The sequence below is a fragment of the Gobio gobio genome, assembly GCF_949357685.1.
Source record: "Gobio gobio genome assembly, chromosome: 2".
Lineage (NCBI taxonomy): Eukaryota > Metazoa > Chordata > Actinopteri > Cypriniformes > Gobionidae > Gobio > Gobio gobio.
In genome coordinates, this window is record NC_137098.1 from 49,612,488 (window position 1) to 49,639,621 (window position 27,134).

At 37.8% G+C, this 27,134-nt stretch overlaps 3 protein-coding genes across 10 annotated transcripts in view; all 3 read left to right on the plus strand.

Moving 5' to 3' along the window:
* Window positions 1-10,927, plus strand: part of scube2 (signal peptide, CUB domain, EGF-like 2) — a 31,996-nt gene extending 21,069 nt beyond the window's left edge. For all 5 annotated transcript variants that reach the window (XM_079836934.1, XM_079836935.1, XM_079836936.1 and 2 more), the window contains 7 exons: window positions 5,388-5,558; window positions 6,698-6,865; window positions 8,693-8,854; window positions 8,994-9,191; window positions 9,376-9,528; window positions 9,615-9,694; window positions 9,903-10,927. In XM_079836934.1, the coding sequence (XP_079693060.1) occupies window positions 5,388-5,558; window positions 6,698-6,865; window positions 8,693-8,854; window positions 8,994-9,191; window positions 9,376-9,528; window positions 9,615-9,694; window positions 9,903-10,049 (1,079 nt within the window). In that variant the 3' untranslated portion in view covers window positions 10,050-10,927. The remainder of the gene's footprint in view (window positions 1-5,387; window positions 5,559-6,697; window positions 6,866-8,692; window positions 8,855-8,993; window positions 9,192-9,375; window positions 9,529-9,614; window positions 9,695-9,902) is intronic.
* A 267-nt stretch (window positions 10,928-11,194) lies between these two features.
* On the plus strand, window positions 11,195-14,215 carry tmem9b (TMEM9 domain family, member B). The gene is made up of 5 exons (XM_079810832.1): window positions 11,195-11,702; window positions 11,966-12,057; window positions 12,167-12,275; window positions 12,360-12,494; window positions 12,655-14,215. Exons 1-5 carry the CDS (start codon window positions 11,607-11,609, stop codon window positions 12,808-12,810), a joined length of 588 nt encoding a protein of 195 aa, XP_079666958.1. The 5' UTR covers window positions 11,195-11,606; the 3' UTR covers window positions 12,811-14,215.
* Window positions 14,114-27,134, plus strand: part of dennd2b (DENN domain containing 2B) — a 63,001-nt gene continuing 49,980 nt past the window's right edge. The window contains exon 1 of one of the 4 annotated variants that reach the window (XM_079810830.1): window positions 14,114-14,215. The gene's annotated coding sequence lies outside the window, so the exon portion shown is untranslated. Of the gene's footprint in view, window positions 14,216-18,504; window positions 18,798-27,134 lie in introns of those variants that run through there. The other 3 variants (XR_013816075.1, XM_079810829.1, XR_013816076.1) reach the window with 3 other exon arrangements.

Consider the following 27,134-nt stretch of genomic DNA (forward strand, 5'->3'; position numbering starts at 1 on the left):
CGTACTTCAGATCAGTATATGTTCAACTTGGCCATTTTCTTCAGCCTCTAGAATAAACATCTCAAAGGGTCTGTATGTGAGGATAGGCAAACTCTTTGTCTGGAGGACTCATTGTGTTGAACATTATCTCATTTCCTTCATTGTCCTTGACATAAGGCCCTTTCAAAGATGTCTTTTTAAGGGGACAGTATTGCTGAGGTTGTTTGTCTTCTTTTATGGTGGAAAAGTCCATTATCTTTTAAAGGCTCAGTTTCAAGACAACCAAAGGCTTTTAGCTTTTTCAAAGACTTCTTTATAACAGTCTGTTATTGCTCTGAGTTACTCTTTCATAGCTCAAGAGACTTAATAGTCATCTCAGTTATGTTTTGTCCAAGTAACAAACTTGTCTCTGTTTTTTAGTCTAAAATTCATTAAAGGAAACTGAATAAAACATTTAATTAGATAATTGGTGACATACAGTAAGAGGTCAGAGCTCTGTAAAATGAGTTTGATCTTGGAAGAATTTGATGAGATTTTAGTTTATATTGAAACAGCCAACTTTTGATTGGAGTTTTTTGTTTTACTTGAACAGAAGTCTTGATAGGATCCTATTACAGAAGTGTAATATGATTTTATATGATTTGAAGTTATTGGGGTATAAAAGTTTGGGTCAGTAAGATAAAAAAAAAAATGAAATTTATATTTTTATTCAGCAAGGATGCATTCAAGGCACAATATGTAAGACGTTTGGATTAAAATATCCCAAAAACACTTGAACAATGTTATACATTTTGTTGACTTGTGTAATTACATTATCCCAATTGTTTCAAACAATGTATGAATCCAGAGAAATCAGCAATTTTAACTAATATAACAGCCCGCGTCATTGTGTTGCCTGTCGATTTCTGGTTTTACTTCCGTAGAAACCATGTAAACACCAAAGACACTTAAATGAATTATGTGTTTTATTAGACAGGTGTTTAGGAAAACTACTCATTGCTACTCAACTAACATGGTCATCTCTTGTTTTCTTGATTTATATTTATGTTTGTACCATGCATCAGAGACAACAATATTTTGTCAAGTGGCTACTATAGCATAATCAGAAAGAGCTTTAGTATTTGTAGTAACAGTAATACAGTATTTTCTCCACAATACAATATATTTTAAAATTAATTGCATGCCATTTAGCAACACAAGTCATCCAGCTTTTATTAAACGTAACTTTAATCGTCAAATAAACATAAACAACAAACCGAAGGAGCGGCAGCTCCCGACTGTGGCATATAAGCATAATAAAAACAGCAATGTAAAATGTCCCAGGCTCTCGGCCCTGCTTCATACCACAGTAATGTTAATAAAACCTTCATGCATTAGCTCATCCATGAACATGATTTCTGCCTGTGCCCCGTCGGATTGCTTTCCATCGGCTGTGGAAGTGAAGACGACAACTCCCATGATTCCACTCTCATTCACGACGTCATCAAGCTACGCCTTTGTTATTGTTTTGAATAAGTGACCTCTAGCTGCGAAACGTGCATACTGTGCCTTTAAATTTATCGAAAGTGACGGTAAAGACATTTATAATGTTAAAAAAATCTATATTTTAAACATTCTGTTAGTCAAATAATAAGGGAAAACAAACACAAACACATTAAGCAATTTTGTATTAAGCACTGGTTTCAACAGTGATAATAAATGCCCCTTTTTACAAGATGTAATATAAGTCTCAGGTGTCCCCAGAATGTGTCTGTGAAGTTTCAGCTCAAAATACCCCACAGATAATTTATTAAACTATGTTGTAAATGCCCAATTTTGAGTGGAAGGAAAAACATGCTATTTCCGTGCATGTATCTTTAAATGCAAATGAGCTGCTGCTCCCCTCCCCGCTTTCCAGAGCCTCCTGCCTCAGATACTCTGCCAGGAACTAACAAAATATCTGTTTGGTTTTGATTATCATCTCTACCGCGATCACGTTCATTTTGTGACATTACGGTTCTTCATCATCATGACAGTTTATTATCTGCATGCGTTTTAAAGCCATATCAGCCGAAACTTCTGATATATGGTTTTCTGAGCGCACACACCCGAAACACGTGCACAGAAAGCTGGATGTCAGATGGCGCATCCTGTGAGTATTAAACTAAGTTCTCTTTCACATGTTATTGAGCTTATACTGTCAAATACACACAAGATTATGTCAAAAACACAGAATTCACATAAACACAGTCGGTTATGTCTAAACGGCAAGTAAAGAAATCGCATAGGTATATTAGATATTTGTATTAAAGTGAAAACAGCATAATATACAGTACCCACTGCTAAATATGCTGTTAATATGAATCAAACAACAAAAGAAAAACAGAAAATCACTCACTGCTCTTGATTGAATAACTTCGTAGATTTAATACGAATAAATTTCTTGAATGCTGCGAGGAGATAAACATGACTGTGTACAGCTCACTCAGGTCTATGTTAATAGGGCAGGGTCCGTCAGCAGTCATGGGTGGGGCGTAAGCATTTGTGACGTCACATTGTACAGAAACTGCAACCGGCTTATTCTGAGACACTGCTTATGATTTATGGGGTTTAAAAATGAGGATTAGGTGGATTTTTACCATTATAGGGTGGTTGTGTATGTGTACACACACTGCTTACACACATTTATGTTCAAAAACCATGTAAAAGTGAATTTTGCATAATAGGTCCCCTTTAAAAATATGTTTGTGAGCAACAAATCAGTATATTAAAATAAAGGAACAATGTGACACTGAAGACTTGAGTAATGGCAGCTGCCAATTCAGCATTGCCATTACATAAATAAATTACATTTTAAAATGTATTAAAATACACAGTTATTTTAAATTGTAATATTTCACAATATTGCTGTTTTTACTGTATTTTTGATAAAATAAATGTAGTCTTGGTGAACATAAGAGCCTTAAAACATAAAAAATTCTTACAGACCCACCCTTTTGAATGGTAGTAGCTGTCCACATACCTTCTGTCTCTACCTGTGTCTATTTTAAAATAGTTTGGGGAGTTTGCAGTGGTTCTCTCTCTTTTTTGCCTCAAGGGGTGGTTTTGATCGTTTGGTCCATTATAACTGGAGTGGGTTAATTCTCCACTGGGGAATGGTAATGGAGAGGAGTGAAGTGAGAAAATTGGTGACCATTGACCAGCTTCCCCCTCATTGTTTTGCAATTCACAAGTCCCACAAGTCCAACTAAAAGAAATAAAAACGTTCACCTAAGTCAGATTGCACCGTTTTACAGATCCAAGCTATACGTCTACATTAACATGTTTCAAAAGCAATGCCAAGTGAAATGTACACGCTTGCCAATAAGTAATTAATTGAATCCATGCTGAATATGGGATTGTAACTTTTGCTATTTTCACTGAAGCAGGCATAACAATTAAGGTACACAGACATGCAGTGTCCAAGTGCCAGCTTAAATCGAGCTCTAAAAAGGGCTATATTTTTTCCTCCCTGTTTTGGCCTCCCCCACTGGCTCGCTTCACTAAGTGTAGTTTAGCCTTTTCAGTTTGCCCACTCCATTGTAAATCCCAGTGGGGCTTGTTCAAGCTCCTGGAGTGAGTGGGGAAAGTCTGTGCTTCAACACTTCTTCACAGCTTTGCAGACCGACATTTGCTTTTTAAACACTGAAGAGTGAAGAGAATGTATTCTCCCTAATTTAAGGGTTAGTTCACCCAATAATTCAAATTCTGTCATCGTTTACTCACCCTGACCTCATTCCAAAACTGTATGACTTTCTTTCTTTTGTGGAACATAAAGGAAGATATTTTAAAATATGTGTTTTTTCCCCATTTTTGAACCCCATTGACTTTCACTGTATGGACAAAAACATTGTTTGAAATAGCTTTTGTGTTCCACAAAAAAAAGAAGGTCCGACACAGGTTTGGAATGACATCAGGGTGAGTAAATGATGACTGATGATTTTTGGATGAACAATAAGGCTAATTGGCTTAAAACACACATATATTTACATGCATACATATACATTTTTATAAACACATACACGTGAAAGGGTTCGGACATATAATCCATTAGTTAGATATCACTAAAACACGCAATGATGAACGCTGTGAGCTAAATGGTCGCAGAAGGAGGCGTATGCATAAGTTTGCCCTCTCAGCTGCCACTTTCCTCTCCTGTCCATAAATGTGCTAAGTTATTGTTTGCTTGTTTGTTTTTGTGGTGTGGGAGGGGGGGTGTTTTAGAGGGCTGTTTATTAAAGCAAGCAGTTTAAGTGCCAAATTCCTCCTTAGGAAGGGCCACTCTGTGCGACCCCAGCCAGTGAGCGGCTCAAGAGAATTGACTTCAGCGACACCATGGGAATCAATTAGCATCAGCTGTTTGGGCCCCTGCCTGATAGGCGCAAGGAGCGATTGGACTCCGCTGAATGGGGGGATTCACAATCCTGACCTCTTTTATTGGGTTCAGCTCCTTACCACTGTGATACCATAGTGTTTGCCTATGTCATCAAATGGGCAAAAGCCATGGGGACTTGAATAGAGGTGAAAGGTCCTTTAAACCTCTTTGGGACCATCAATTCGAGGATTCAATAGAATCGTCGCTTTGCATTTGAAAGGCTTAAAGGTTTTTTTCTCTCTCTCTCTCTCTCTCTCTCTCTCTCGCTCTCTCTTTCTCTCCATCTCTCACTCTTCCTCTCCTCTCTCTTACTCCGTCGCTCTGTCAAATAAAAGCCGGGACAATGTGACGGTGGCTCCTCACGGTCATTCAGGATTAACAAAAGAGAGGAAAAAATGAACTGCTCTTGAGAGAATTACATTTCTTCTTCTCTTGGAAAATCGGGCAATTTGCTGAGGCACACATAATTACCATGCTGTTCAAGCCTTTGTGGAATTAGGCATCATTACCATAAAATCTCAGGAGTAAGAGGTTTGTCTAAATTCTCCCGAACACTGTCAGTTGAATGTTTGTACAGAGACACTGAGATGAAAGGGCCATTTCTAAATTGCCATACTTACTTGGTTAAAGGACTGAACCGTACCAGTGAGTGGCTTATTTTAAGACAGAGTGTGTGCAAAACACTTTTGAAAGCGTCGCTATAAATCAGAGCAGTTTATAAAAGTGAACATTAAAAAGACTTTGTTCCGCTCTCTTTAATCAGACATCATAGGTTTATGCGAGGTAATATTCCCTTTGAGCATGTTCAGTAAGGTGAGGGATTGTGTATGCGTGTGAGGGCCGTTTGATGTGGGGGATCAGGCAGCTGTGGAAAGGCTCAGTTCTCTTATTTGTTTGAATTTTTGGCATAGCTTCATCAGGTCGATTTGCAGTGCCCCTTTAGCTGCTTAATGTGAGGCCCTCTTTTTTTGTTCCAAGTCTCTGTTTCATCTCATTTCTGTTTTCTCTGTGCTAGTCAAATGTGCCGTTGGCACATACCATGATGGAGAGCAAGGGAGGTGCTTTCTTTGCCCCCCTGGGACGTACCAAGATGAAGAGGGGCAGGTGTCATGCGACGTGTGCCCAGGACCCGAGGGCAGGGGAATCCCAAGAACCGCGGGAGCACGCAACATCTCAGAGTGTGGAGGTGAGACTTCACAGAGACGCGCGCTCATGAACAAACAAGTCTATAGCCTTTCTGCTATTACACATTTCCATTGAGAATCTATTTATTGGTTTGAACAAGTGATACAGCAGTGCAGCAAGGATTGACGTTTGCCAGCAAAATAAATATCAATTAAATCAATCCATATGTAACTTAAAATAGAAATATGGCAGCTGTTAGTAATCTCTCATGGAGTTTAGAAAGGAGCCGGTTCACGCTTTAGTGTAGTTGGTAACACTTTACAATAAGGTCTCTTTGGTTATACAATAAGGTCAACATTAGTTATGTATTAATTAACTAATAATGAGCAGCACATTTGTAGTAGTAATAATTCAAAAACAGAGGCCGTCCTGAATATTAAGGCATATTAAGCAGTCAGAGATGACGCAAAGATGTCATTAGACCAGAGATTATCTTAAAAATGGAGGATTTATGGAACAGGCACAGTCTGTATTAGAAAAATAATAATATCAAAATGTTAAAATATTTACTTATTTATTTTCATAATCGGTAATAGTAATAATATAAATACAGAGTTTACTCCACTGTATAAGATGTCCCACTTTTCATCCTGTTATTTATTTATCCTCATAGATGTCATCCACAAGGTTGAAAAGGGAGAGTATGAATAACATCCTGTTTTTTGTTTATGCAGTTGGCAGGAAGCATACCTGTATCGATACCTATCTCACAGGCTCATGGTTTGTTGAGCTTGAGTTGAGTTTTGTGGTTGTGAGTGTGTTGGGAGGGGTCATTTCATGCAGTCCTGCAAATCCTCAAATGTCTGATTCATTCACACCAACAAAGAATTCCAGATCCGTCTTATGTGTCAAGAAAAAAGGCACCACCATGTTTCTGTTCCTCAAATGTGGTCATCAAAGGCAGCTTGCGGTTCAGATTCCATCTTCTGCTTTCTGCTGATAGACACAACAGAAAGGGCTATTATTAGGGTTTTTCTCAGTGGCAGCCAATTTATTGTGGTCACTAGAGGGATGAGGGGAGGCCTGCACTTTCTTAGATAATGAACTTACATTACGTCATTGTAGTTTGCTTTCTTTGGAAGGCGATAAAGTACTCAACTTCGTTTGTCTGGCATTTTCTTAAAATGTTTCTGATCCTAGGTCAGTGCCGTCCTGGTCATTTCTCCCATGATGGCTTTGTGCCGTGTCTGCCCTGCCCACAAGGCACCTATCAGCCTGAGGTTGGCCGCACATCCTGTTTCCCATGTGGAGGAAGCCTCACAACTAAATATGATGGTTCTGTGTCCTTCCAGGACTGTGAGACCAAAGGTGAGAAAAATGTCTCTTTCGTCTTTGTATAGAGTTTTAAAGTACTCAGTTTTTACTGTTCAAATATTTGGGGTTGGTAAGATTTTTAAAAAGAAAATTCTAAGAAGTCACCAAGAAGTCAAAATTTAAAGAACTCGCCAAAGCTACAATTATTTGACCAAAAAGACAGTAAAATAACAATTTTAAATAACTGCTTTCTATTTTAATGTATGTTAAAATGTAATTTATTCCTGTGATGTCAGCTGAATTTTTAGCGGCCATTACTCCAGTCTTCATGATCTTTCAGAAATCAGTTTAATATGCTGAATTGATGCTCAATAGACATTTTTTATAGACTCTTTTCACATTTCCGGGTTTCTCAGAGTGGAAGTCGTCATAGCAGGGTTAAATATTATAGCTGTGAATGAGAGAATACATTAAATATTTTTTTGTGTGCCGATTTGCTCAAATAGCAAAAGAAAAACGCCACAATAGGGATTTCACAACTTTCAAAAAGAGGGAAAAAATAGAGTGAGACTGATAACGGCATTTAAAAGAGAGAAATATGTTAATTTTTACCTTCACTTCCATAGACACTGTATTAGAAGCACCCTCACAGCAGCAGTAACTTGTTTTTTGTAATTTGATGCAAAAGTAATAAAATACAAAGTATAAGTGTTGTATAAATTTACTTTTTTTAGTTTTATGAAATTACAAAAAACGTTGCAGGATTTACGATATTGATGACCGTTAAAACGCGTCATTACAGTCTGTGCAAGGGGTCTATTATTATCAATGTTGAAAACAGTTGTGCTGCTAAATATTTTTGTGGAAACAGTGATACATTGAAATCTTTTGTAACATTGTCATTGTCTTTACTGATCAATTTAATTGGTCCTTGCTGAAAAAAGTATTCATTTCTCAAATTTTTTTTACTTTAACATTTGATAAATTTAATGCATCCTTGCTGAAGAAGAAGTTCATTTCTTTCAAAAAAGAAATTTGTACTGACCCGAAACTTTTGAACGGTAGTCTATTTTCACAGTAATGAAGGATTTCCTGCTGAAAACCGGGCTTAAACCAGGCTAAGCTGGTCTCCCAACTGGTTTGTTTACTGGTTTTAGAGGGCTTTGCAGCACTTTTTAACTGGTCAGGCTGGGACACCTAAACTAGGCTTTATACATTTAAGGCAATTCCCTGCTTTTCTAACACCATGTCCTTAACCAGACGCGATGCGGTAAGCGACAAGCAAACTGTCTGTCCACACTGGACGTGATGAAACTGCGAGACAAAATTAATCAAAATTCACAGCCAGAAGAGCATGTGGGCGGAGTCTCTCTGTAAACACACGGCTCTCTCAACTAAATTAAGAAGTACATAATGAAGTTCAGAAATATTACACCATTTTAACATTATTAAAAAATACATACTGAGTGACTGAAACAATCTGTCATAGAATGCACTTGTGGTGTCACATTGAGTTGACAGTAACTAATTAGGTGAATTATCCATTGTCGCTTTCAGTATGGCTATAAAGGTCACACAAAATGATATTAAAACTCACATTGGACGCTTTTAACATGAAATAAAACACAAAAACAGTACCTGAGATTATTATTGTTGTACTTTGTCTAGCCGGGACATCTCAGAAATAGAAACTGGTTGCTTAGGACAAAAACTCTGATTAACATGCAAAATATACCTTTTATCGTGTCATGGCGTCGCATCTTGTTAGGACACTGTGTAATGTTCTTTGCAGATGTTATGTCACATTCTTCTATATTTAATGGTATTTAAGATTCAACACAAATACTGATTTCAAAATACTAATCCATGCTGTCCTTTCAGTTCAGTGCTCCCCAGGGCATTACTACAATACCAGCACCCACCGCTGTATCCGTTGCCCTATTGGAACCTATCAGATGGAGTTTGGCCAAAACTACTGCATCGCCTGCCCTGGAAACACTACCACTGATTTTGACGGATCCACAAACATTATGCAGTGCAAAAGTAAGCAGAATTAACCAAAAAATGATTATGGGTTATTCTTATAATGAAGCCTCCCTTTTTCTAATACAAATGTATTTTTATTCAACACAATTAATTCTCACTGAAGTCCAGTCTAAGTCGTTTCATTTATTGTTGCCAGACAGACACTGTGGAGGAGAGTTGGGAGAATTCACCGGCTATATCGAATCCCCCAACTACCCCGGCAACTACCCGGCCAACATCGAGTGCACCTGGACCATCACCCCTCCTCCCAAGCGCAGAATCCTCGTCGTGGTACCTGAGATCTACCTTCCCATTGAAGACGAGTGTGGGGACTATTTGGTCATGCGGAAGAGCTGTGAGTGTTGCAGGGCTGTGATCTGGTGTTGAATGCATGGGCTTAGCAGGGTGATTGTGAATACACATGTGAGGAAATGGGGGGAGGAGCCGCATCGATGGGCTCATTAGGGCTCTCCTTCATCTCTTGGGGCTCGAATAAGCCACTACAAAGGTCTTTAGAAGTTTCTTTACTGTTCCCACAGCTCTGCCCAATTCAGTGACGACTTATGAAACGTGCCAGACGTATGAGCGACCCATCGCTTTTACCTCCCGCTCAAAGAAACTCTGGATCCAGTTCCACTCCAATGAAGGAAACAGTGGGAAAGGCTTCCAAGTGCCTTATGTGACGTATGATGGTGAGAACTGAATTGCTGACATTTTTTTATTGTATGAGAAGTATTCATGTTGAGTATTAATATGTTGTGTAATATGCTTCTTTTAGAGGACTACCAGGAGCTCATTGAAGACATTGTTAGGGATGGAAGATTATATGCCTCCGAGAATCATCAAGAAATTCTTAAGGTATAGTGCACAGTGAATTTGTTCATTTTTTAACAGGTCTCTCATTATAAATTGATTTTAAATAATAATCAAGAGGTTTGCCATTGCAGGTCCCTGTAGTAAAAAAGAGGCAATAGTGCCACCATGTGGAAGATGGGAAAATATATACTGTGCTGGCGTTTTTGTATATGGCTTACAGTTAATTTATGTTTTCTTATTAACTTAACAGGACAAGAAGCTAATGAAGGCACTGTTTGATGTCCTGGCCCATCCACAAAACTTCTTCAACTACACTGCACAAGAGTCTAGAGAAATGTTTCCCAAATCATTTATCAGATTCCTCCGCTCCAAAGTTTTGAGATTTCTACGGCCCTGACTGTTGTAAAATAATCTTTTACTGAATGAATATTTGACGCTCTAGCCAAATTTAAATGACTGCCCTGGAACAAATATTCCTGAATGTTCTTGGCCGCCTGCATACTTGTGGATTCAAAACTTCTTGGACCTGACGAGATGAGAGCTCATGAAAGATTTTCCTAAATACTGTACGTCATTGGAACATTTTTCTCCTGAAGAAAATTAACTGTTTTTCCGGTGAATGGATTGGTTGCTGCCCTTCTTACAATTATAACATGAGCCACTACCTTTGAAGAAAAAGATCCTTCCTGTTTCATTCCTTTATCGCCCAGAAGTGACTGTTACAGACACATGTTAATTACAGCTGGAATGAATTATAGTCATAAAAAAAGAAGAGCAACTAGATTGCTTGTTATATATTAAAGGTCATTTCACAACATTTTTGTGAAAATGTTTGACCAGCTTATTTTGAAACTTCAGAGAACTACTAAGGATGTAGTGGAACTTAAAGCAGTTAAAGTCATTTTTTTGCGAGTTTGAATGTGTTGTACATTATGTAAAAAAAAATTGCATCAGCTCTCATGTTACTGTATTATATTATTTTTTTTGCATTGTAGCCTTCTTCATACATCACATATATGTATTCTTCGTTTGTCTCCAATAGGAGACATTAGGTGTACACAATATTTTCAGTAGACATTATGGTCATTTTATCCATTATCAATTTTTCTCTTCGTTCACACTACCATCACCCAAACTGATTTTTGGATTAAGAGGCTCTTGATGTAGGATTGATTACCCATTAATGACATGCAGAGTAAATTAAATGTTTATATTTTTATGGTTGTACATCTTACATGTAAATAAAGAAATACACTCAAAATGTATTTGTTGTTTAAAATGAACAGAAGCAGCCTAGATCAGTGATTTCCAAACAGAGGTACATTCCAGGGGTTCTTGGAGAGATATCACTTTTCTTTGTTAAACATATAAAACAGAAATTATTAAATAAATATATTTTTAAATAATTTCTAATATAATATTTAAGGGTCAGTAGGTTAAAATAAATGAATATGATTCATCTCTTTGTTTCTTTTATGAATGAAAAAATATATTACCAATGTGGCGTGCATAAGGCAAAAAAGGTTGGGAATTACCGGCCTAGAGCTAGAAGTAGAACATAAATAGAATGTACCAATGCATTTTTATGTGGCATTGGATCATGTCCATAGTGGCGTCATGGATGTAAATCCCGACTACTTGATGATATGAGTGTTTTATGGAAAGATGTGTAGCTTATAACGCGATGTAAGAACTCGTGCGTACTCGTTTATTCGTACGGAAGAATGGTTCCAGCTCACATGTTTCCGGAGGAAAGTGATAATGCGCGGACCGGCTGCTGATCGTCAGCTGATGTGTCAGACACAGTCCATCCCTCCTGCTTTGTTTTGTTGACGTTTAATTGGAACAAACGTCTTCTAGCCATTGCATGCGTTGCTAAAGGAAGATTAACTCGTTATTCTGGGACATCTCTCTTCGGTATTTGGCAACATTGTCTTAAGTTGAAGCGAAAAAGATGAATCGAGTGACGCCAAGATGCGCTTACAATCTGTTGACGTTTTCATCGCTTGTGTGTTTTCTGATATTATATGCGCAAACATCAGAAGCCAAGGTACATTAGGAAATTTATCACTCTATTTTAATACATGAAATGCTTTTTGTTGTTGTGAGCATATTGTTTTGTTGGCCGTGCTAACTAGCCGTTAGCATGTTGCAATATTTCTGCAAATTAAAAGCGTAAATAAACACTTTTCTGATCGCAAACCATGTAAAATGGTTTCTAAACCGACAGAAGTATGGTAGTATGGTCATTGTTTTCATGGCTTTCTTTGTTGTAAATGTGTAAGCTTGTGTATCTGTGGTGAATTTTCTCAGAATTCAGAAGACATCAGGTGCAAATGCATCTGTCCACCCTATAAGGAAATTGATGGACAGATCTACAATCAAAACGTCTCCTTGAAGGACTGGTAAATGATTTACTAGGCTTAATTCGAGAGTACAATACTTTTTGTAATGAACCAGCTCCATGACACTATTCACTGATCCATAACGCCTCAAAAATAATCATTTGCACAGCAATTGCCTTCACGTGGTGGAGCCGATGCCTGTTGAAGGCAAGGATGTGGAGGCATACTGTTTACGCTGTGAATGCAAATATGAAGAAAGGAGCTCTGGAACCATCAAAGTAAGTTCAATATCTTTATATGATATGCAAACTTAAAATAAGTCGAAATATTAGCAAAATAATCATCTTCCACTTTTTTTACAGGTCACTATTATAATATATCTGTCTATTCTGGGCCTTCTGCTGTTGTATATGGTCTATCTGACACTGTTGGAGCCTATATTGAAGAGGAGGCTGTTTGGCCATTCACAGCTCATTCAGAGTGAAGACGATGTTGGGGTAAGTGTTTTGTTTCGTCTTTATGGATACAAGATTAAATTTAAGTTGTAAATGTTGGTAGTTTGGAGGAAAAGCCTGTTGTATTGGATGAGAATAACAGAATAGATTTTGTGTTTTTAATTATAGGCATATAGTTTAACATTACACTCTTTTCTTACAGGACCAACAGCCCTTCGCCAATGCCCACGATGTGCTTTCCCGTTCTCGCTCTCGCTCCAACATGCTCAACAAAGTGGAGCACGCTCAGCAGCGCTGGAGGAGGCAGGTCCAAGAACAGCGCAAGTCTGTCTTCGACCGCCACGTGGTTCTCAGCTAAAAGCATTCACAGTCTGGACTGTTATATGTGGGTTCTGGTATTGTGCTGAAAGCTGGGTCTTCTCCATGATGTCTGAGCAGCCCCCAGTGACCCCAGTGTGTACATCTCTTTTTGGTGTGTGTAGGTTTGTCGTCTTGACGAATGCATTCAACAAAACCTCGTTTATTATTAGTCTTGCTTGTTATACAGACTGTTTGCATTAATTATCACTGTTCCTGCATTTTGAAATCATGCACTCTGAAATTAACAACAACGACAAAAACGTTTACTTCTACTGCGGTCCAGTCACCACCGAATGTGATGTGGGGATAGAAGTGCCAATTTTCCTCATAACATTAGGTGATCCATTTACTCACAAAACTGTTTTTATATAAATTCCAGAATTCATACTAAACCCAACATATTGATATCCAGTCTTTAGTAGTTTATTGTACAGAGTAAAATTCCCCTCTCTCGCTTTTCTCTTTCTTACCTTGCAATTTACTGTCAACTATTCTATGTAAATAATAATCTGTGAATGTGTTTTGTCATCTTCCCCCAATGATATGCTATTTAATGACTAACTTCCCAGTTCAGTTCTTCTCTAGCTTAGTGTAGATTCAGGTTTCTGATTCATGATGGTGTAAAAATGTTCATGATGGTGTAAAAATATTCACATTTTTGAATGGTACATTCTTTGAAGATTTCAAAATTATATTCTTTGGCATTAATGTGTATATATATGTTCGGGTACATGATTTAACAGAGAGAGCTGTTTTGACATTTTGATTTACATTACAGTTCTCATAATATGTGAACTATCATGGTTTCCTGACTCTCTCAGTTTGTTCCAGCCATAATACGCTGCTCAAACGAAATGACGCAGATTCGCTTAATGGTAATGGCATTTTTAATCCCCAGGAGGCGCTGTTTCCAAAGTGGCTTTTTACATTAGCACTGGGTTCATTTATTATTAAACGTGCAGGGCAGTTATGTTTAGTATGAAAAGGATAATAAAACTGAGTCGAATGTAGGCTACTTTAGACCTATTGGTAGGAAAATTCTCATATATTCACAGACTGTAACGTTACATCCAGACATGCAAGTAACTTACTCTTACACCGATTTTAAAATAGGCTAGTAAACACAGTGAACTGGTTATTTAAACTATTTAACTGAAAAAGCTATGTGTATTACCTTAACCGAAAGTATGTACCTCATAAACGAACTAGACAAAGTGAAATAGCTGCATATCACATTTCTCAAACAGCGGTTCTCATCATTTCCTGCGCTCCCTCCTCCTCCCAGCCAAAAATACTGGGACAGATAGACCCAGCGCGCACTCCACTGAAAGTTTATGCAAACTCACAGCATGGATATGTGAAATGGTAACCTTGGCAACGCAAGCGTCACTTAACCAGACAAGGTAGGATTTTTTTTTTTTATCTGACTGCCTTTATGTTCGATATGCTCCTGTGAGTTTCTTGCTTTGTAAATGGATAAAAAACAAAATCCTTACAATTTATGTAATTAATGCTAAAACTTTTAAATGAAACGAGTCTGCAGAAATATAAAGAAAAGCGTAATAAGAGAAAAAATATTGGGGGAGAAGTAAAATAATAATATAATAGCATAAATTACAGAAAAGATGGCATGCGTTTTGGTTTTGACGTGAACAATTAAAATTGACAAGAGACTCAAATGTGTTTTGAAGTCGCCAGAACAAATTCCTTCATAATAACAGATAGGCTAGCCTATAATACACGCGCTTATGAGAACATAACTAATCAGAATAAATAATTCATGTGTATTGGAGAGAGTCATAAACTCCTCTGTGGTGTTTTACTGTGAACCAGAAACAAGGAGGCGCTCTTAATCCTTCTAAAATCACCAAGAAAACGATTAGACAATTCTGAATCGCCGTTTTCACAATTATCATTATGATAATAGTAATATCCCCCCCCCCCCCCCCCCCCCCCCCCCCATAATTATATATTTTGTGCTCAGTGGTTGAGTTGTGCTATTGCTATTTCTTAGTCATATTTATATAAAAAAATTAGATTCCACTTTCAGTCTGACCTCAGACTACAGCAACAGTTGACTGTTTTTACACTTAAATAACACCCTCATCTGGGGTTGTCTCTCCCCCAGGGCCACAGTGTGGGAAATGATTAAGGCACAAACCACAGCTCTCTCTCTCTCTCTCTCTCTCTCTCTCTCTCTCTCTCTCTCTCTCTCTCTCTCTCTCTCTCTCTCTCTCTCTCTCTCTCTCTCTCTCTCTCTCTCTCTCTCTCTCTCTCTCTCTCTCTCTCTCTCTCTCTCTCTCTCTCTCTCTCTCTCTCTCTCTCTCTCTGTCTCTGTCTCTGTCTCTGTCTCTGCCTCCCTCAAGGCTGTCTCTGACTGTCCTTTCCCTTTGGCTTATCATGGTTCCTTGCTTGACAGATCTATCTTGAATGTTTCTTTTGGCATGTCCTTGTTCAAAATGTAATTCCTGTCATTGCAACATTGCAAGAAACTCTGAAAACAATGGTTTAAAGTGATGTCAAAACATAAGTGCATATTTAGACATTTTGTTTGAGTGTTATTATCTCAAGCAAAATAACAATGAATTATAAGCTAAATTATAATATATAATAAAAAATAATCAATTTTAGCTCAGGTGCTCAGGTTCATGCAATTACAAAATGTTATTAAAAATCACCCTTTGTGAAGAAATAAAAAACGTAAGAAACTATAAATATAAAGTTAAACTTTTTGTGTGTGTTGAAAAACATATATACATTTTACACATATGTAGGTTACATGGGGGACTAATGTATCCCGTCATAGAATGCCCTATAACAAAACATTTTAACATATTCTAAGCATTGCCATTTTTCGGGAATAAATAGAACATTGAATACAATATTGTGCTTTGTATTTTCAAATGCCTGAACAGAATGATTGTGACAGGAATATTTTGCGGTAAGGGTGTGGTGAACTTTCAGGGCTGTTGCAAATGGATACTGTTGTATTTTGGAGATTTTGTGGATTTTGCTGAACATGACTGATGAAGCCCTTACACTCAAGGAAGGGGAAACAGTTTAACAGCTCTGGCATAAAGTTTCATATAACTACTTTAACAGGTGTAAATTGTACTTTTGACTTGTAATTGACATGCTACTGGAAATGTAAGTGTATTTGAAAATAAATACAGAGACATAAGGAAATACCTTGTAGACCAAATATATTATGTTTTCCATCATGGGAACGTAACATGTTCATCTTATTGTATAATGATTGAAAGGTGCAAGTTCTGTTCATACTTTTTTGCAGTAATAATCCATCAGAAATAAAAAACAACAATAGAACGATTCATTATTATTATACCCTTGGCTGAAACACTTAAAGGGATATTTTGAAGAGTATCCAATACTTTGCAGTTGGTTTGGTTATCCATATTCTGCAAAATGTGTTCATAAATTCATACAGGTTTGGAACATCTTGAGGGAGAGTAAATAATGACAGAATTTTCATTTCTGCGTGAACTATCCTTTTAAGCTAGCATACACGTATAGCAGGACTGACATGTTAAAAAAAACAAGATCCTCAGATGCATGTATTTCGCCAACTTCCTCTGAGAAAAAGACCAAAGGAACATTGAGACTTCTGTAATTGCAATCACAGGGATGATGGGATACCCCAGTGGGATGCATCTCAAGTATTTATCACAGTCCTCCTTACCGGTCATAATCAAGACTTATTGGAGGGTTGAATGAATTCTTATTATGTGCTGGACATACATTTGGAATTTGATGCTGCCTATGGATTAAAAACAAAGGCCATGTGGAGAAGTTGTGGAGTTGTTTTTTTCTGCACAAAACAGAATTAAGGTGGGCCTATCTGCTCAATTTTGTGGTTCCAACTGCTGGGACCATATCAAGAATGCATTATGTTCCGATTGGGTCAACACTTAGCAGCAGCAATGATTAGAAAAAGGGCTGTTTGGCTTTTAGATTAGTCCATATCTAGCAAACATTTCCAGCCACATATTTTGGTGTCATGATCACCGTAACAGACATCCTCTACCATGGGAGATGTTTAGTCTGGGCCTCATGGTGTTCTTGACATGCGCTGCTCAAAATCAGGATGCAAGGTTAAATATAGTGAATGCTCGCTTGAAATGTGAGAGTAGCATGACAAGCTAGGATGTGACCTTAGCAAATACACAGTATACCAAATTTCATCCGTCTGATTCATAATAATATGGTTTTGCAGTAGAATCACTATTTTCAGCTGGTTAGTCTCTCAAGGTTTTGCAACAAAAATACATTTCTGTATTTCCCTATAGAGTCTGGTCCAATTCAGTATTTAGACTGAGCCAACACTAGAACTATTTCCCTCTCAAAACACCTGGAATGAATGACTGTTCTTGGAAATGAATGAAGTGATGATCTGTCCCTGAGCTATTATATCAGCAATTTAATACAGATTTGAGGAAAAGCTCCCACAGTGTGTTCCAGCACCAGAAACCGAATTTCTGATGAGGTATTGGTACAATTCGAAAGGGTTCCAGAGAAAGTTGTCATCATACAGCTTTTGTCAACCACAGATCCCTGCTTCTTATTGCGGTTGCTTATTTGGCTTACATGTGATTGCATACCACAGTTTAGACAGCTGTTTGCAATGTGTTATGCTTGTCCTCTGCTGCTGAGAATCCTAAGATGCCTGGAACATATGGATAAAGGTAAATCATGGATGACTCCATAGAATTTGTGTTTAAATTCAAAAGGCACTCATTTTACAATGTTCCCAACTAAAATTGCTCTAAGTAGCTAATCATTAAAAGTGAAACCCATAGCAACAAGAAAATGAATACATTTCAATATCAATAAATGTGGCTCACCATGGCAAGAATTTTTCACATTATCTTTTCTCAAGGCTGTGGTTTTGCCCTTGTGGTCATGCCTCGCTGGTGTACAAAATGTCATAATATTAAATCATCCACACAACCATTGCAAACATGTGACACGAAAGACACTGTTTGAAATGTTATATCGGACATAACTGTGCACACACAGATGCTTGGTGTTTTTTTCCTTTCACTCACTAAATAAATAGTTACAAAAAACACCATAACCAAAGCAAATTTAAATAACCACAAAATACGATTTTCAGTAACAGTTACTTATTTTTCCATCACTTTTGATCAAGGTGTGGAATCTGTGGATAACAATATTGCGATAAATGCTCATTCGAGTTGCCAACAATGCACCGCAGCATGAATAAATTATGCAGATTACTGTTTTAACGTTTATTGTTTTACCGATAGCTGCTTTTATAGATATTATATTGTTGTTGTGGGTCTATTTGTCATCACTTTCAGTGTTTATTTGCGATTATTCAGAGGTATTTTTGTCACCGTTAATGTTATGTTTGTGTTAAATATTCGCGAGCGTTTTCCTCAAGAATTGATGACAAACAAGAAGAAATAAGCATAATTATGTTAATGTATGATTATATTTCACCCACTTTAAGTAGAAGGCTATGTGTTCCAGCTGAAGTTACTTGGGTACCCCGTGGGACCGTTTTGTACGATGAGCTTTTCATGTACAAATAAGGAGCTATTCTTGGATGTTTTTTCCTGGGGAAGGATGAACGAACCATCCGGCAAAATATGTGTGAAATGTATTTATTTTAACCTCGCTTAATTTGCCACTGCAGCGTGTAAAGTTCAGATCCATGTGGCTCATGTGAACAGACAGTTTAGTTTCGTGTGGGAGGCTTGGAGCGCGAGAACCTGGAGAGGCGAGTGGGGGCAAAACAATCCGTATCCATGGCAACTAGCTCAGCCTTCTGCCAAGAGAGAGTTTTCAAGTAGGGAGGGATTTACCCCGCTTGAAGGACATGCCTGGAAGTTTAGGGAAAAGTTCCAGGTATTACCGGCAAATCGATGAGTTTTTGCAATCGCTACGAGTGTTTGTGAGACGCTGAACAAAATGGCACGATCAGCGGGACATTTCGTTCAGGTAAAACTTTTATCTCATTCTAGCGGGTTTACATTGTATGTCAATGAGCACAGCCAATCGCAAACAAAGGCTGTGTGTCAAAACCTAGTGCGCTTCCTTGATAGAAAGCATTTTTGAGCATCATTGGAGTAAAATGTTAAGCGCGTGATACCTGAAAATGCTCAAAACACAATTCCCATAAATGCTAGTTTAGTAAATAGTAAATAGTAGATGTTTCAAATGCAATTGCGGGTCAAAACATGACTTTTTTTTTGTAAAAATGTGGTTGAAACTGTACTACGTCAAATGTGTTTACCTTATTTGGTAATTTCCCAACTCAAATGCATGTTGGTTGTTTCCTCAAACGTTTTTTTTTTCTAAGTTTAGTTTTATTTGAGGAATAGTTTAGTGTTCCAAGGTCAAGTCTAGTTTATAAATGTCCCTGATAGAGCACACACACACAAAAAAAAAATGTTTAGTGGTCAAAATACTGTTGAGTATTGCAGCTCAAACAGTTGAACTAGCAGTGCCAAGGTCATGGGTTCGATTCCCATGGCACGCATACATTGATTAAAACAATGTATACCTGGAGTGCAATCTAAGTCATCAAAAAAGCATCTGCTAAATGCTTAAATGTAAATGTTGAATGAAAGAGAATTGACAGCAAACTATTTCTTCCTTAATGGCATATTTCAGTTATTTCCACTAAAATCATGCACTCATTTGAGCACACCCACAGACATGTACTGCACATGAATGTTACATGATCACTGTAGATCACAAGTATATAGTGCCCCCTGCTTTCAGCTTTGGCTGTTACTGCAGCTGCAAGCCCTTTTTTCCTGAACTTTCTAAACAGACTGTCTATTGTGCTATTGGAACAATGACCCTTCCTTCTCATTGGTCTGGATTGTCAGCTCAACCATGGGAGCCGCTCTGTTCTCTGTCCAGTGCTTGTGCAATATGGATAAGGGTGGGATGTCACTAAACCTTGAACAGAATGCACAGCCCTGTCATCATAATGTGTAACAAACCTTTTCGTTAAGCTGCAGTTGATCCATAGTTTGTTATTCCAGTGTGAATGTGATTTCGTCCACAAACTTTCAGATGTAATAGCAGTGATGCAAGGGCTCTTATTTACACTGGATATCATGTGTCAAACAATGCAATGCAGTACGTCATGCAATTGTGCATTCATGCATTGTCTTCCCAGATTCTGTCTCTTGTCTTGTTATCGAGATGCAGAGCCGCTTATGCACTTTATCTTTTAAATAATTTAGTAGTTTGATAATAGTGATTGTTATAGGCTACTTTGTGATCACATTTTTTTCTAAGGATGTACATGAAAGCGATTAATCCATGAGAGCAAGCATGATTATAACAAAAGAATAAATTAACTTGTGAAATCCTTTTCAATGTGGTACATTGAATGGACATCATTGCCTTTAAAGGACTGTGCATTGTGGTTTTTGTTTTGACGCACCTGTAATTTTCAGACACTTTAAAAAGGCAACACGTTGTGACTTGCATTAATAGCTGGATGGCTGACCTTCAGATTACACAATGTGCTTCAAAATGTGTCCAATCTAGGCCTTAATATAACACTTTACTATCATCCCTTGTCTAAGCAATCGTTTTATTATAGCTGTCCTTGAATAACTTTTTTAGTCTAGGGTTGGGAGTTATTACAAGGAACTTACTGTAATGTTGTGTGTCATTGGTATTACACAGAGACAGCAGTCACAGCACCTGCCACCTGTCAGTCCGACAAGGCTAGGTTGTGATTATACAAGGTTTACATGACTCAGTTGTTATTCTAATGGGAGAGAAGGTAGCTTTTTGTCTTGTTGTTGTGTAACATCCTCCAGGTCTCTGAGATACATCTCTGTAAGCTATCAAACACAATAGACTATGATGCATGTCTGATGCATCAATGGATATATGTTTGGTTTAATTGTATTACTCAAATGGCTTTTTTAAATATACAGTTAAAGGCATAGTATGTAAACATAAACGTGTAGCTTGATGCTGTGAATGAGCGTGGAATCATGGGAGTTGTCGTCTTCACCTTCACAGCTGATGGAAAACAATCCAAAGTTTTTGTTACGTTGCTGTTTCTATTATGCTGTAGTTGCCCACTGCTTCTTTAGTTATGTTCTTTATGTCTATTACAATTCAAGTTACGTTTAACGTTTGGCAGTTCCAGTCTCCTCCTCCCCTGAACTTGAACTTGGTTACAGTTACGTTTGAGCATTTCAATTCACATCATTTTCTCATTCTAATGAAATAGCCGTGAGTGCTGAACTACTACTCATACAGGTCACTTCATCTGACAAATAAATTTTTTGGGGTAACGCAGCGCTATTTTACTTGGTCAAAACAATCATACTAAAATACGTTTGAGTGTGTTGAAAGTTATGTTACTCTGTGCTTTTTGTACTCTGTACTCTCAGAGGTACTTTGTTACACTGTATTTGCACGGGGTGTCTGCGTCAATGCTTCTCATTTACTTTGAATGGGTGACGTCATGTTTTGCCGATCTGAATTGTGGGTTCCATTGCGTCGCGTCACTGCCGTTGCTCATGGCAGAAGTTGAAAAGTTCAACTTTTCAAGCGCCAACACAGGCATCAGCCAATCAGATTGCCTGTGCAAATACCCTAGCGCAGACGTTAGCCAATTGCGTTCATGCAACACCGGAAAAGTGATATGATTGGCTGTTGTCACTATGATGGTCGCGTCAGCACAAAGCTTCAGACACGCACTCTGTCAAGCGTTGACGCAGACGCCCCATGTGAATGCAGTGTTACTCTCTAATGTTACTCTTTCGCATTCACTCTGTGGCTGGTATGAGGCACTTGTTGCACACTGCAGTAAGCTAGATCAATGTTAGAATATCTTATTAATAAAAGCTGAATGACTTGTGTTGCTAAATTGCATACAGTTAAATATATATATATATATCTTAAATATATTGTATGGTGGAGAAAATGTTGTATTACTGTTACTTCAAATAAAGCTCTTTTTGATTATGCTATGTTAGCCACACAAAATAGTGTTGTCTCTGAAGCATACAAATATGTTACTCGTGGTAAAACAAGAAAACAAGAGATTCAAACAATAAGACTAACCGTGTTGAGCTATATAACAATAATACGTTTTCTGTTGATAAAGGTATCCAAACAGTTGCTCACCTGTCTTTTAAAACACATAATATATTAAAGTGAAAATCTAATCGGTAGAGTACCTGAAGAACTGGAAATTGAGGCTAACGCTGATATGATGTCATTGATAGGCGATGCAATGACATGGCCCGTTACACTGGTTAAAATGGATTGGAAACATTTGGTATATAACTATAAATATATAACACTGTGTTAGTGATTTTTGGATATTTTAGTGAAAAAATCTTACATATTGTGCCTTTAATGTGTCCTTGCTGAATGAAATATTAAGTATTTCTGATTAATTAAAGGTCCCATGGCATGAAAATTTCATTTTTAACATTAATATGAGTTCCCCTAGCCTGTATATGGTCCCCAAGTGGCTAGAAATTTTGATGGGTGTAAAACGAGTTCTGTCTGTCTTTCTCTGCCTTTGAGAAAATGACAGCTCAGACAAGCTGATCTTGAATTTTCCTGTTATGACATCTTACCAGGAAAGGTTACCTCCCCTTCCTCTGTTTGCCCGCCCAGAGCATTCAGAGAAAATGGATTCAGTTTATGTCAGCACAGGCTTTACAAACAGACTTTACGATATGGATTCGACAGCACCGCGACAAACAGTGAGTAACAGTGTTCATTAATGGCTGATCTGTGATCAGTGATTTCTGATGTGTAGCTAATCATTCAAGTTCACGCAGACTTTCTTTCTAGATCGTTTAATGATCGCCGTCTTGATGCCCTAAGCATAGTGCATCAGTGAATCAAGCCAGTGGCTAAAAACGATCGTTTCTGTTAGTAGCATTAACAAATCCGTTTTTTAAGTGATTAAACTACAGAGAGCGATCAAAGAACACTCTTTATAATGTCCGGAGCTGTCAATCACACGTCGCGAGTGTATCTGCACACTTGCCCAAACTGCCGTTATAATGAATGACGCTGTTATGCTGCACAAAGCTCTTACTGTATTCATGTCCATGTCGTGTTTGCTGTTAGTTGTGGTGAAAGCATTTTGTGAGAGAAAACGCGTTGCAATGAGGAGATCACTGCATTCACGTGATCAACAGACTGCCTGTGTTCTCAATGCTCACCACGGTAGCATTTCATGTGATAGAAATAGATCATAAAATAATGCTATAATCCACATTTTGACGATTCGTTCATCTCGACGGCTGTAATGGTACATTACATTTGTTACAAAGGTGGAAGACAGAGTCGATGTGACTGGGACTGTATTCAGAACTCTGATACAAATAAGCTCGCGCTAACCGCACAGCGCTCTCAACAACTCAGTACAATAAAACTTCCTCCAGCTCTCCATGGTTCACGAGTGCCCTGTCAGTCTCTCTCTCTCATGCATGCAGTGCGTGCAGTGCCTTGCTAAACCACGGCCCCTCCGCAACATAATCTAACACTCATTTCAAATGCAAAGATATCAGCCAATCACAACAGTGGCCGTTTTCACTGAAGTCTCACAGCAGACACGCCCCTTGAAACAGGGCATTCAGCCAGAGGGGTAATAACAGTATAGAAAAAATGCCTTTTATTTATAAATTATGACATTTTTTTATGTAAAAATCATACTAACAATATAAGTACACCTCAGGAAACATTATAAAATAATAGAAAAATGCCATGCCATGGGACCCGTTAACTTACTTTTTGAAAAAGTCGTTACTTTCGTTTCATAGTGACTTTGCACTAGTGGTTGACCAATATACCGGCAAGGCCAACATTTTTATGTTTATCCGATGTTTCGGAAGCGGGACATTTATTTTGACAGTGCTGAGAATGCCATCTTCATTAGTTTACGGCCTGTGTTTAACAGTTTTTTTGTCCAACATGTTATTAGACCGAACTGTTAAACAAAAAAGTAAATGGTATTTGAAAATGTGTCATAGCCACTGATCCATTTATAGATCAGTGGTGATAGCGTTTGCGTTTATATTATTAGTAACAGAAAGGTAAACATAATACTTTTTCATTTACATTCAGCATTCAGCAAATACACATTTCATATCATTAAAACAAATCATTGAATATCTAATAAACATTTAATTTCACAAACCTTGCAGACTTAGTCGACTCCAGCTGTGAGATCTTGCATACAAACGCGTGTTACTCTGTGCGTGGCGGTGGGAATGTTATAAAACGCTTAACGTGGCTTAATGCATTAAGACAGTGATATTAAAAGACACAATTCTGTACTAATAGAGCATACTATCTACAGAAAAGCAGATAAAGACAAGATAGCTTGTTGGAATATTTCTCCCTCTGTGTTTATGATAATCTAAGTGTGAGTACAGATTTGGTTTTTACATATTTTTTTATTTGAAAATATATGATTACCCAGTGCACACAAATTTACCAGATTACTGAATGTCCTGTTGGTCACAGTGGTTGTGGTACCTCCTTTTTATTCATATATTTTTAACAATTTCTTTATTTGCTAAAATACTGTAATAGGAATTATTTTTAATTAATTTTCAAATTATTTATTTCTAATTTATTAAATAATAAGTAAAAAAATATATCAGAATCAGAAAGAGCTTTATTTTCAGGTATGTTTACACATGCAAGGAATTTGTTTTGGTGACAGAAGCTTCCACAGCACTAACAGAATGACAGTGACAAGACACAGATAATAAAAAAGAATATATATATAGAAAAAGTAAATAGGAAATGACAATATACAAAAATGTAATACAGAATACAGTATACTGAAATGTAAATACGTGTGGTGTGTTAAATAAATAAATAAATGTGTGTGTATTGCACATTTTTATTGCCGAAGGCATTAACTGTTCGTGAGATGGATTGCCTGAGGGAAGAAATTATGTTCCTATGCCTGGCCGTTCATTATAAATATACATTTTATATATGTCTGCTTTATATTGGCCATCAGCCACCCTGCTCTCTCAGATATAGGCATCGGCCATCAAAAAATCAATATCGGTTGACAACTACTTTCAACTTAAAGGTGCATGTTTACCATGTTACTTTTGTTTTTTGACTCATCATATACATAAACAGAGAGTAGCTCCGGCTACAATGTTGTTCCATGCAACGCATTCAGTCGCTAGAGAGCCAAAAGTTACATAGTGAACCTTTAAGTCTATTTCTTACACAAAGTTATGATATGGCTTGAAATAAAGTACTAGAGTCATGTAGACTAATATTATGCCACTTTTGTATTTGTTTGTCTTGTTATTTTTTTTGTTTTGGAGCTTGACATGAATGCTAAGTACTATGAAGAAAATCTGCACATTTTCTTTTATGTGCATAAAATCTATGACTGGGATTTCATTAGGACCTCTATAAGTTTTATGGCTCAGTGTGAGCAACTGTTCTGTCTTCAGTCTGCCTGATAAAGGACAAAATTGTAAATCCTGATAAGAACAGTGTACTGAATTGTTTAAGGAAAATGACTGCTTTGAGTCTTTTGAACCGAATGCACTCATGTTTCCATTTACATGTTTCTATTTTTAGTGTTTGTATAGTAGAAGGCTATTAGGACAAATATGGTTTTGCATTGCAGTTTTGATTGAAAGTCATAAACGAATGGAAGAAACCCAATTTGTTTGTTTAAGAAACACTGCTGTAAAAGCCATCAATTACAAATGAGCACTGAAATCAATTTAGCCACTAATTTCTAGTTTCCCGCATGTCACTTTGTTAGCAGCATTCCGCAGTTTCCTCATTGTGTGAGGAAAAGGATCTCTCCTTTTGCTAGAACTATAAACAGCTGAAAGTCAGGGAAGACAGAGACTGAAAAGGGCTTAAAAATTGGTTCCATCTGGCCTGTCCAGTCAGCACTATGGGAGCAAGGAATCGTGGGTATTGTGTGGGGAGTGTGCAGCTGCTGCGATCTGTGACAGGCCAAGTTCCACAGTTCATGAAAGGCTCAGAAGGAAAGACGTTTAAGCAGCTCGACAGGGTACAACTATTCCCTCCACCCCACAGCCCCCAACCTGGATATAAACCCTCTGTCATTATTCACAGGCTCTGCGGACTTGGGATTGAAACTGAGTGAAAGGGAAACAAAAGACGCCCCTTCTTATGCTCTGCCTCTTCCTTTTTCCCTGTCAGACTTTTCAGGGAAATTTTAATTAGCAACGCCAGAGGGATTCATCCAGGTGGGAGCGTGTTTAAAAACTCCTCACGATACCACAGACGCATTGATCATCTTTTCTTGCCTCAATCTAAACACAACGTGCTTGGCTGATAACAGCAGCATTAACGTACCTCGTGCAGTATATAAATCTCAGCGAGAGCCCTGATGAGGACCATATGACGGTGCGAGCTAAGAGTCTGGAAGGGGGGTCCCTTTTTCCTCTGGTATTTATGCTGTAATCTAACCCCCATTCTCACACAGTCATGTCTGATTTGGTAATAACAACATAGACTTGAAGTTTACAGGCTACGAGGAAAGAACGGAGAAAGAATAATCGTCTCTGGTGCAAAATGGTCTCTGGTGAATGCATAACCCTGTTCATTGCCTCTTAGGGGTTTTGAAGTGTAGGAGCAGTTGTGAATTTGCAGTGGTTTACACTCCAATCTGCTGCTTGTTTTAGAGATGTTAAAAGCTTAGTGGCTGATCAGCAAATGTGAATTAGGATAATCTGGCTCACTTTAGATCTGATCACAGTAAATCGGAGTAGTAGTCGAACATGCAAAAAGTCCCAGAAGACACTAATTAACCTGACAGGAAAATAGAATTAAAACTCTTTTTTTGGAAGCTTTTCATCTCATGTGCACACTTATTTTGACTGGACGCAACTTCTGCGATTCATGGTCAATGATCAGCAAAATGAGTAAAGCTTCAACCCCAGTTTTATGCGTTGGCTCGGCTGAGTTACTAAAAATCTACCTTGTCCATGGTGCCATGTTTATTGACATTGAATGAATCTCTCCCTATCAGTTGAAGAATTCCTCCTCTTTCAGAAACTCTGATGTGTTGAATGTGTGCTTTGACGGATGGGGCAAATATTAGTGCATTCCTTTTGAATAGAGTACCGCTCCGTTAGCCAACTGACCTGTCGTCGCTGACAAGACCACGGCCCGATGGTCTCGTCTTGAACCCTGAACATTCCTAACTGTGTCACTCATCTGAGGAAGCTGGTTGGATAGTGTTTGTTTGAACCACTGATAAAGGAGCTTACTTTTTAACCACACTCTGTTCAAGGACAAATCGAACAA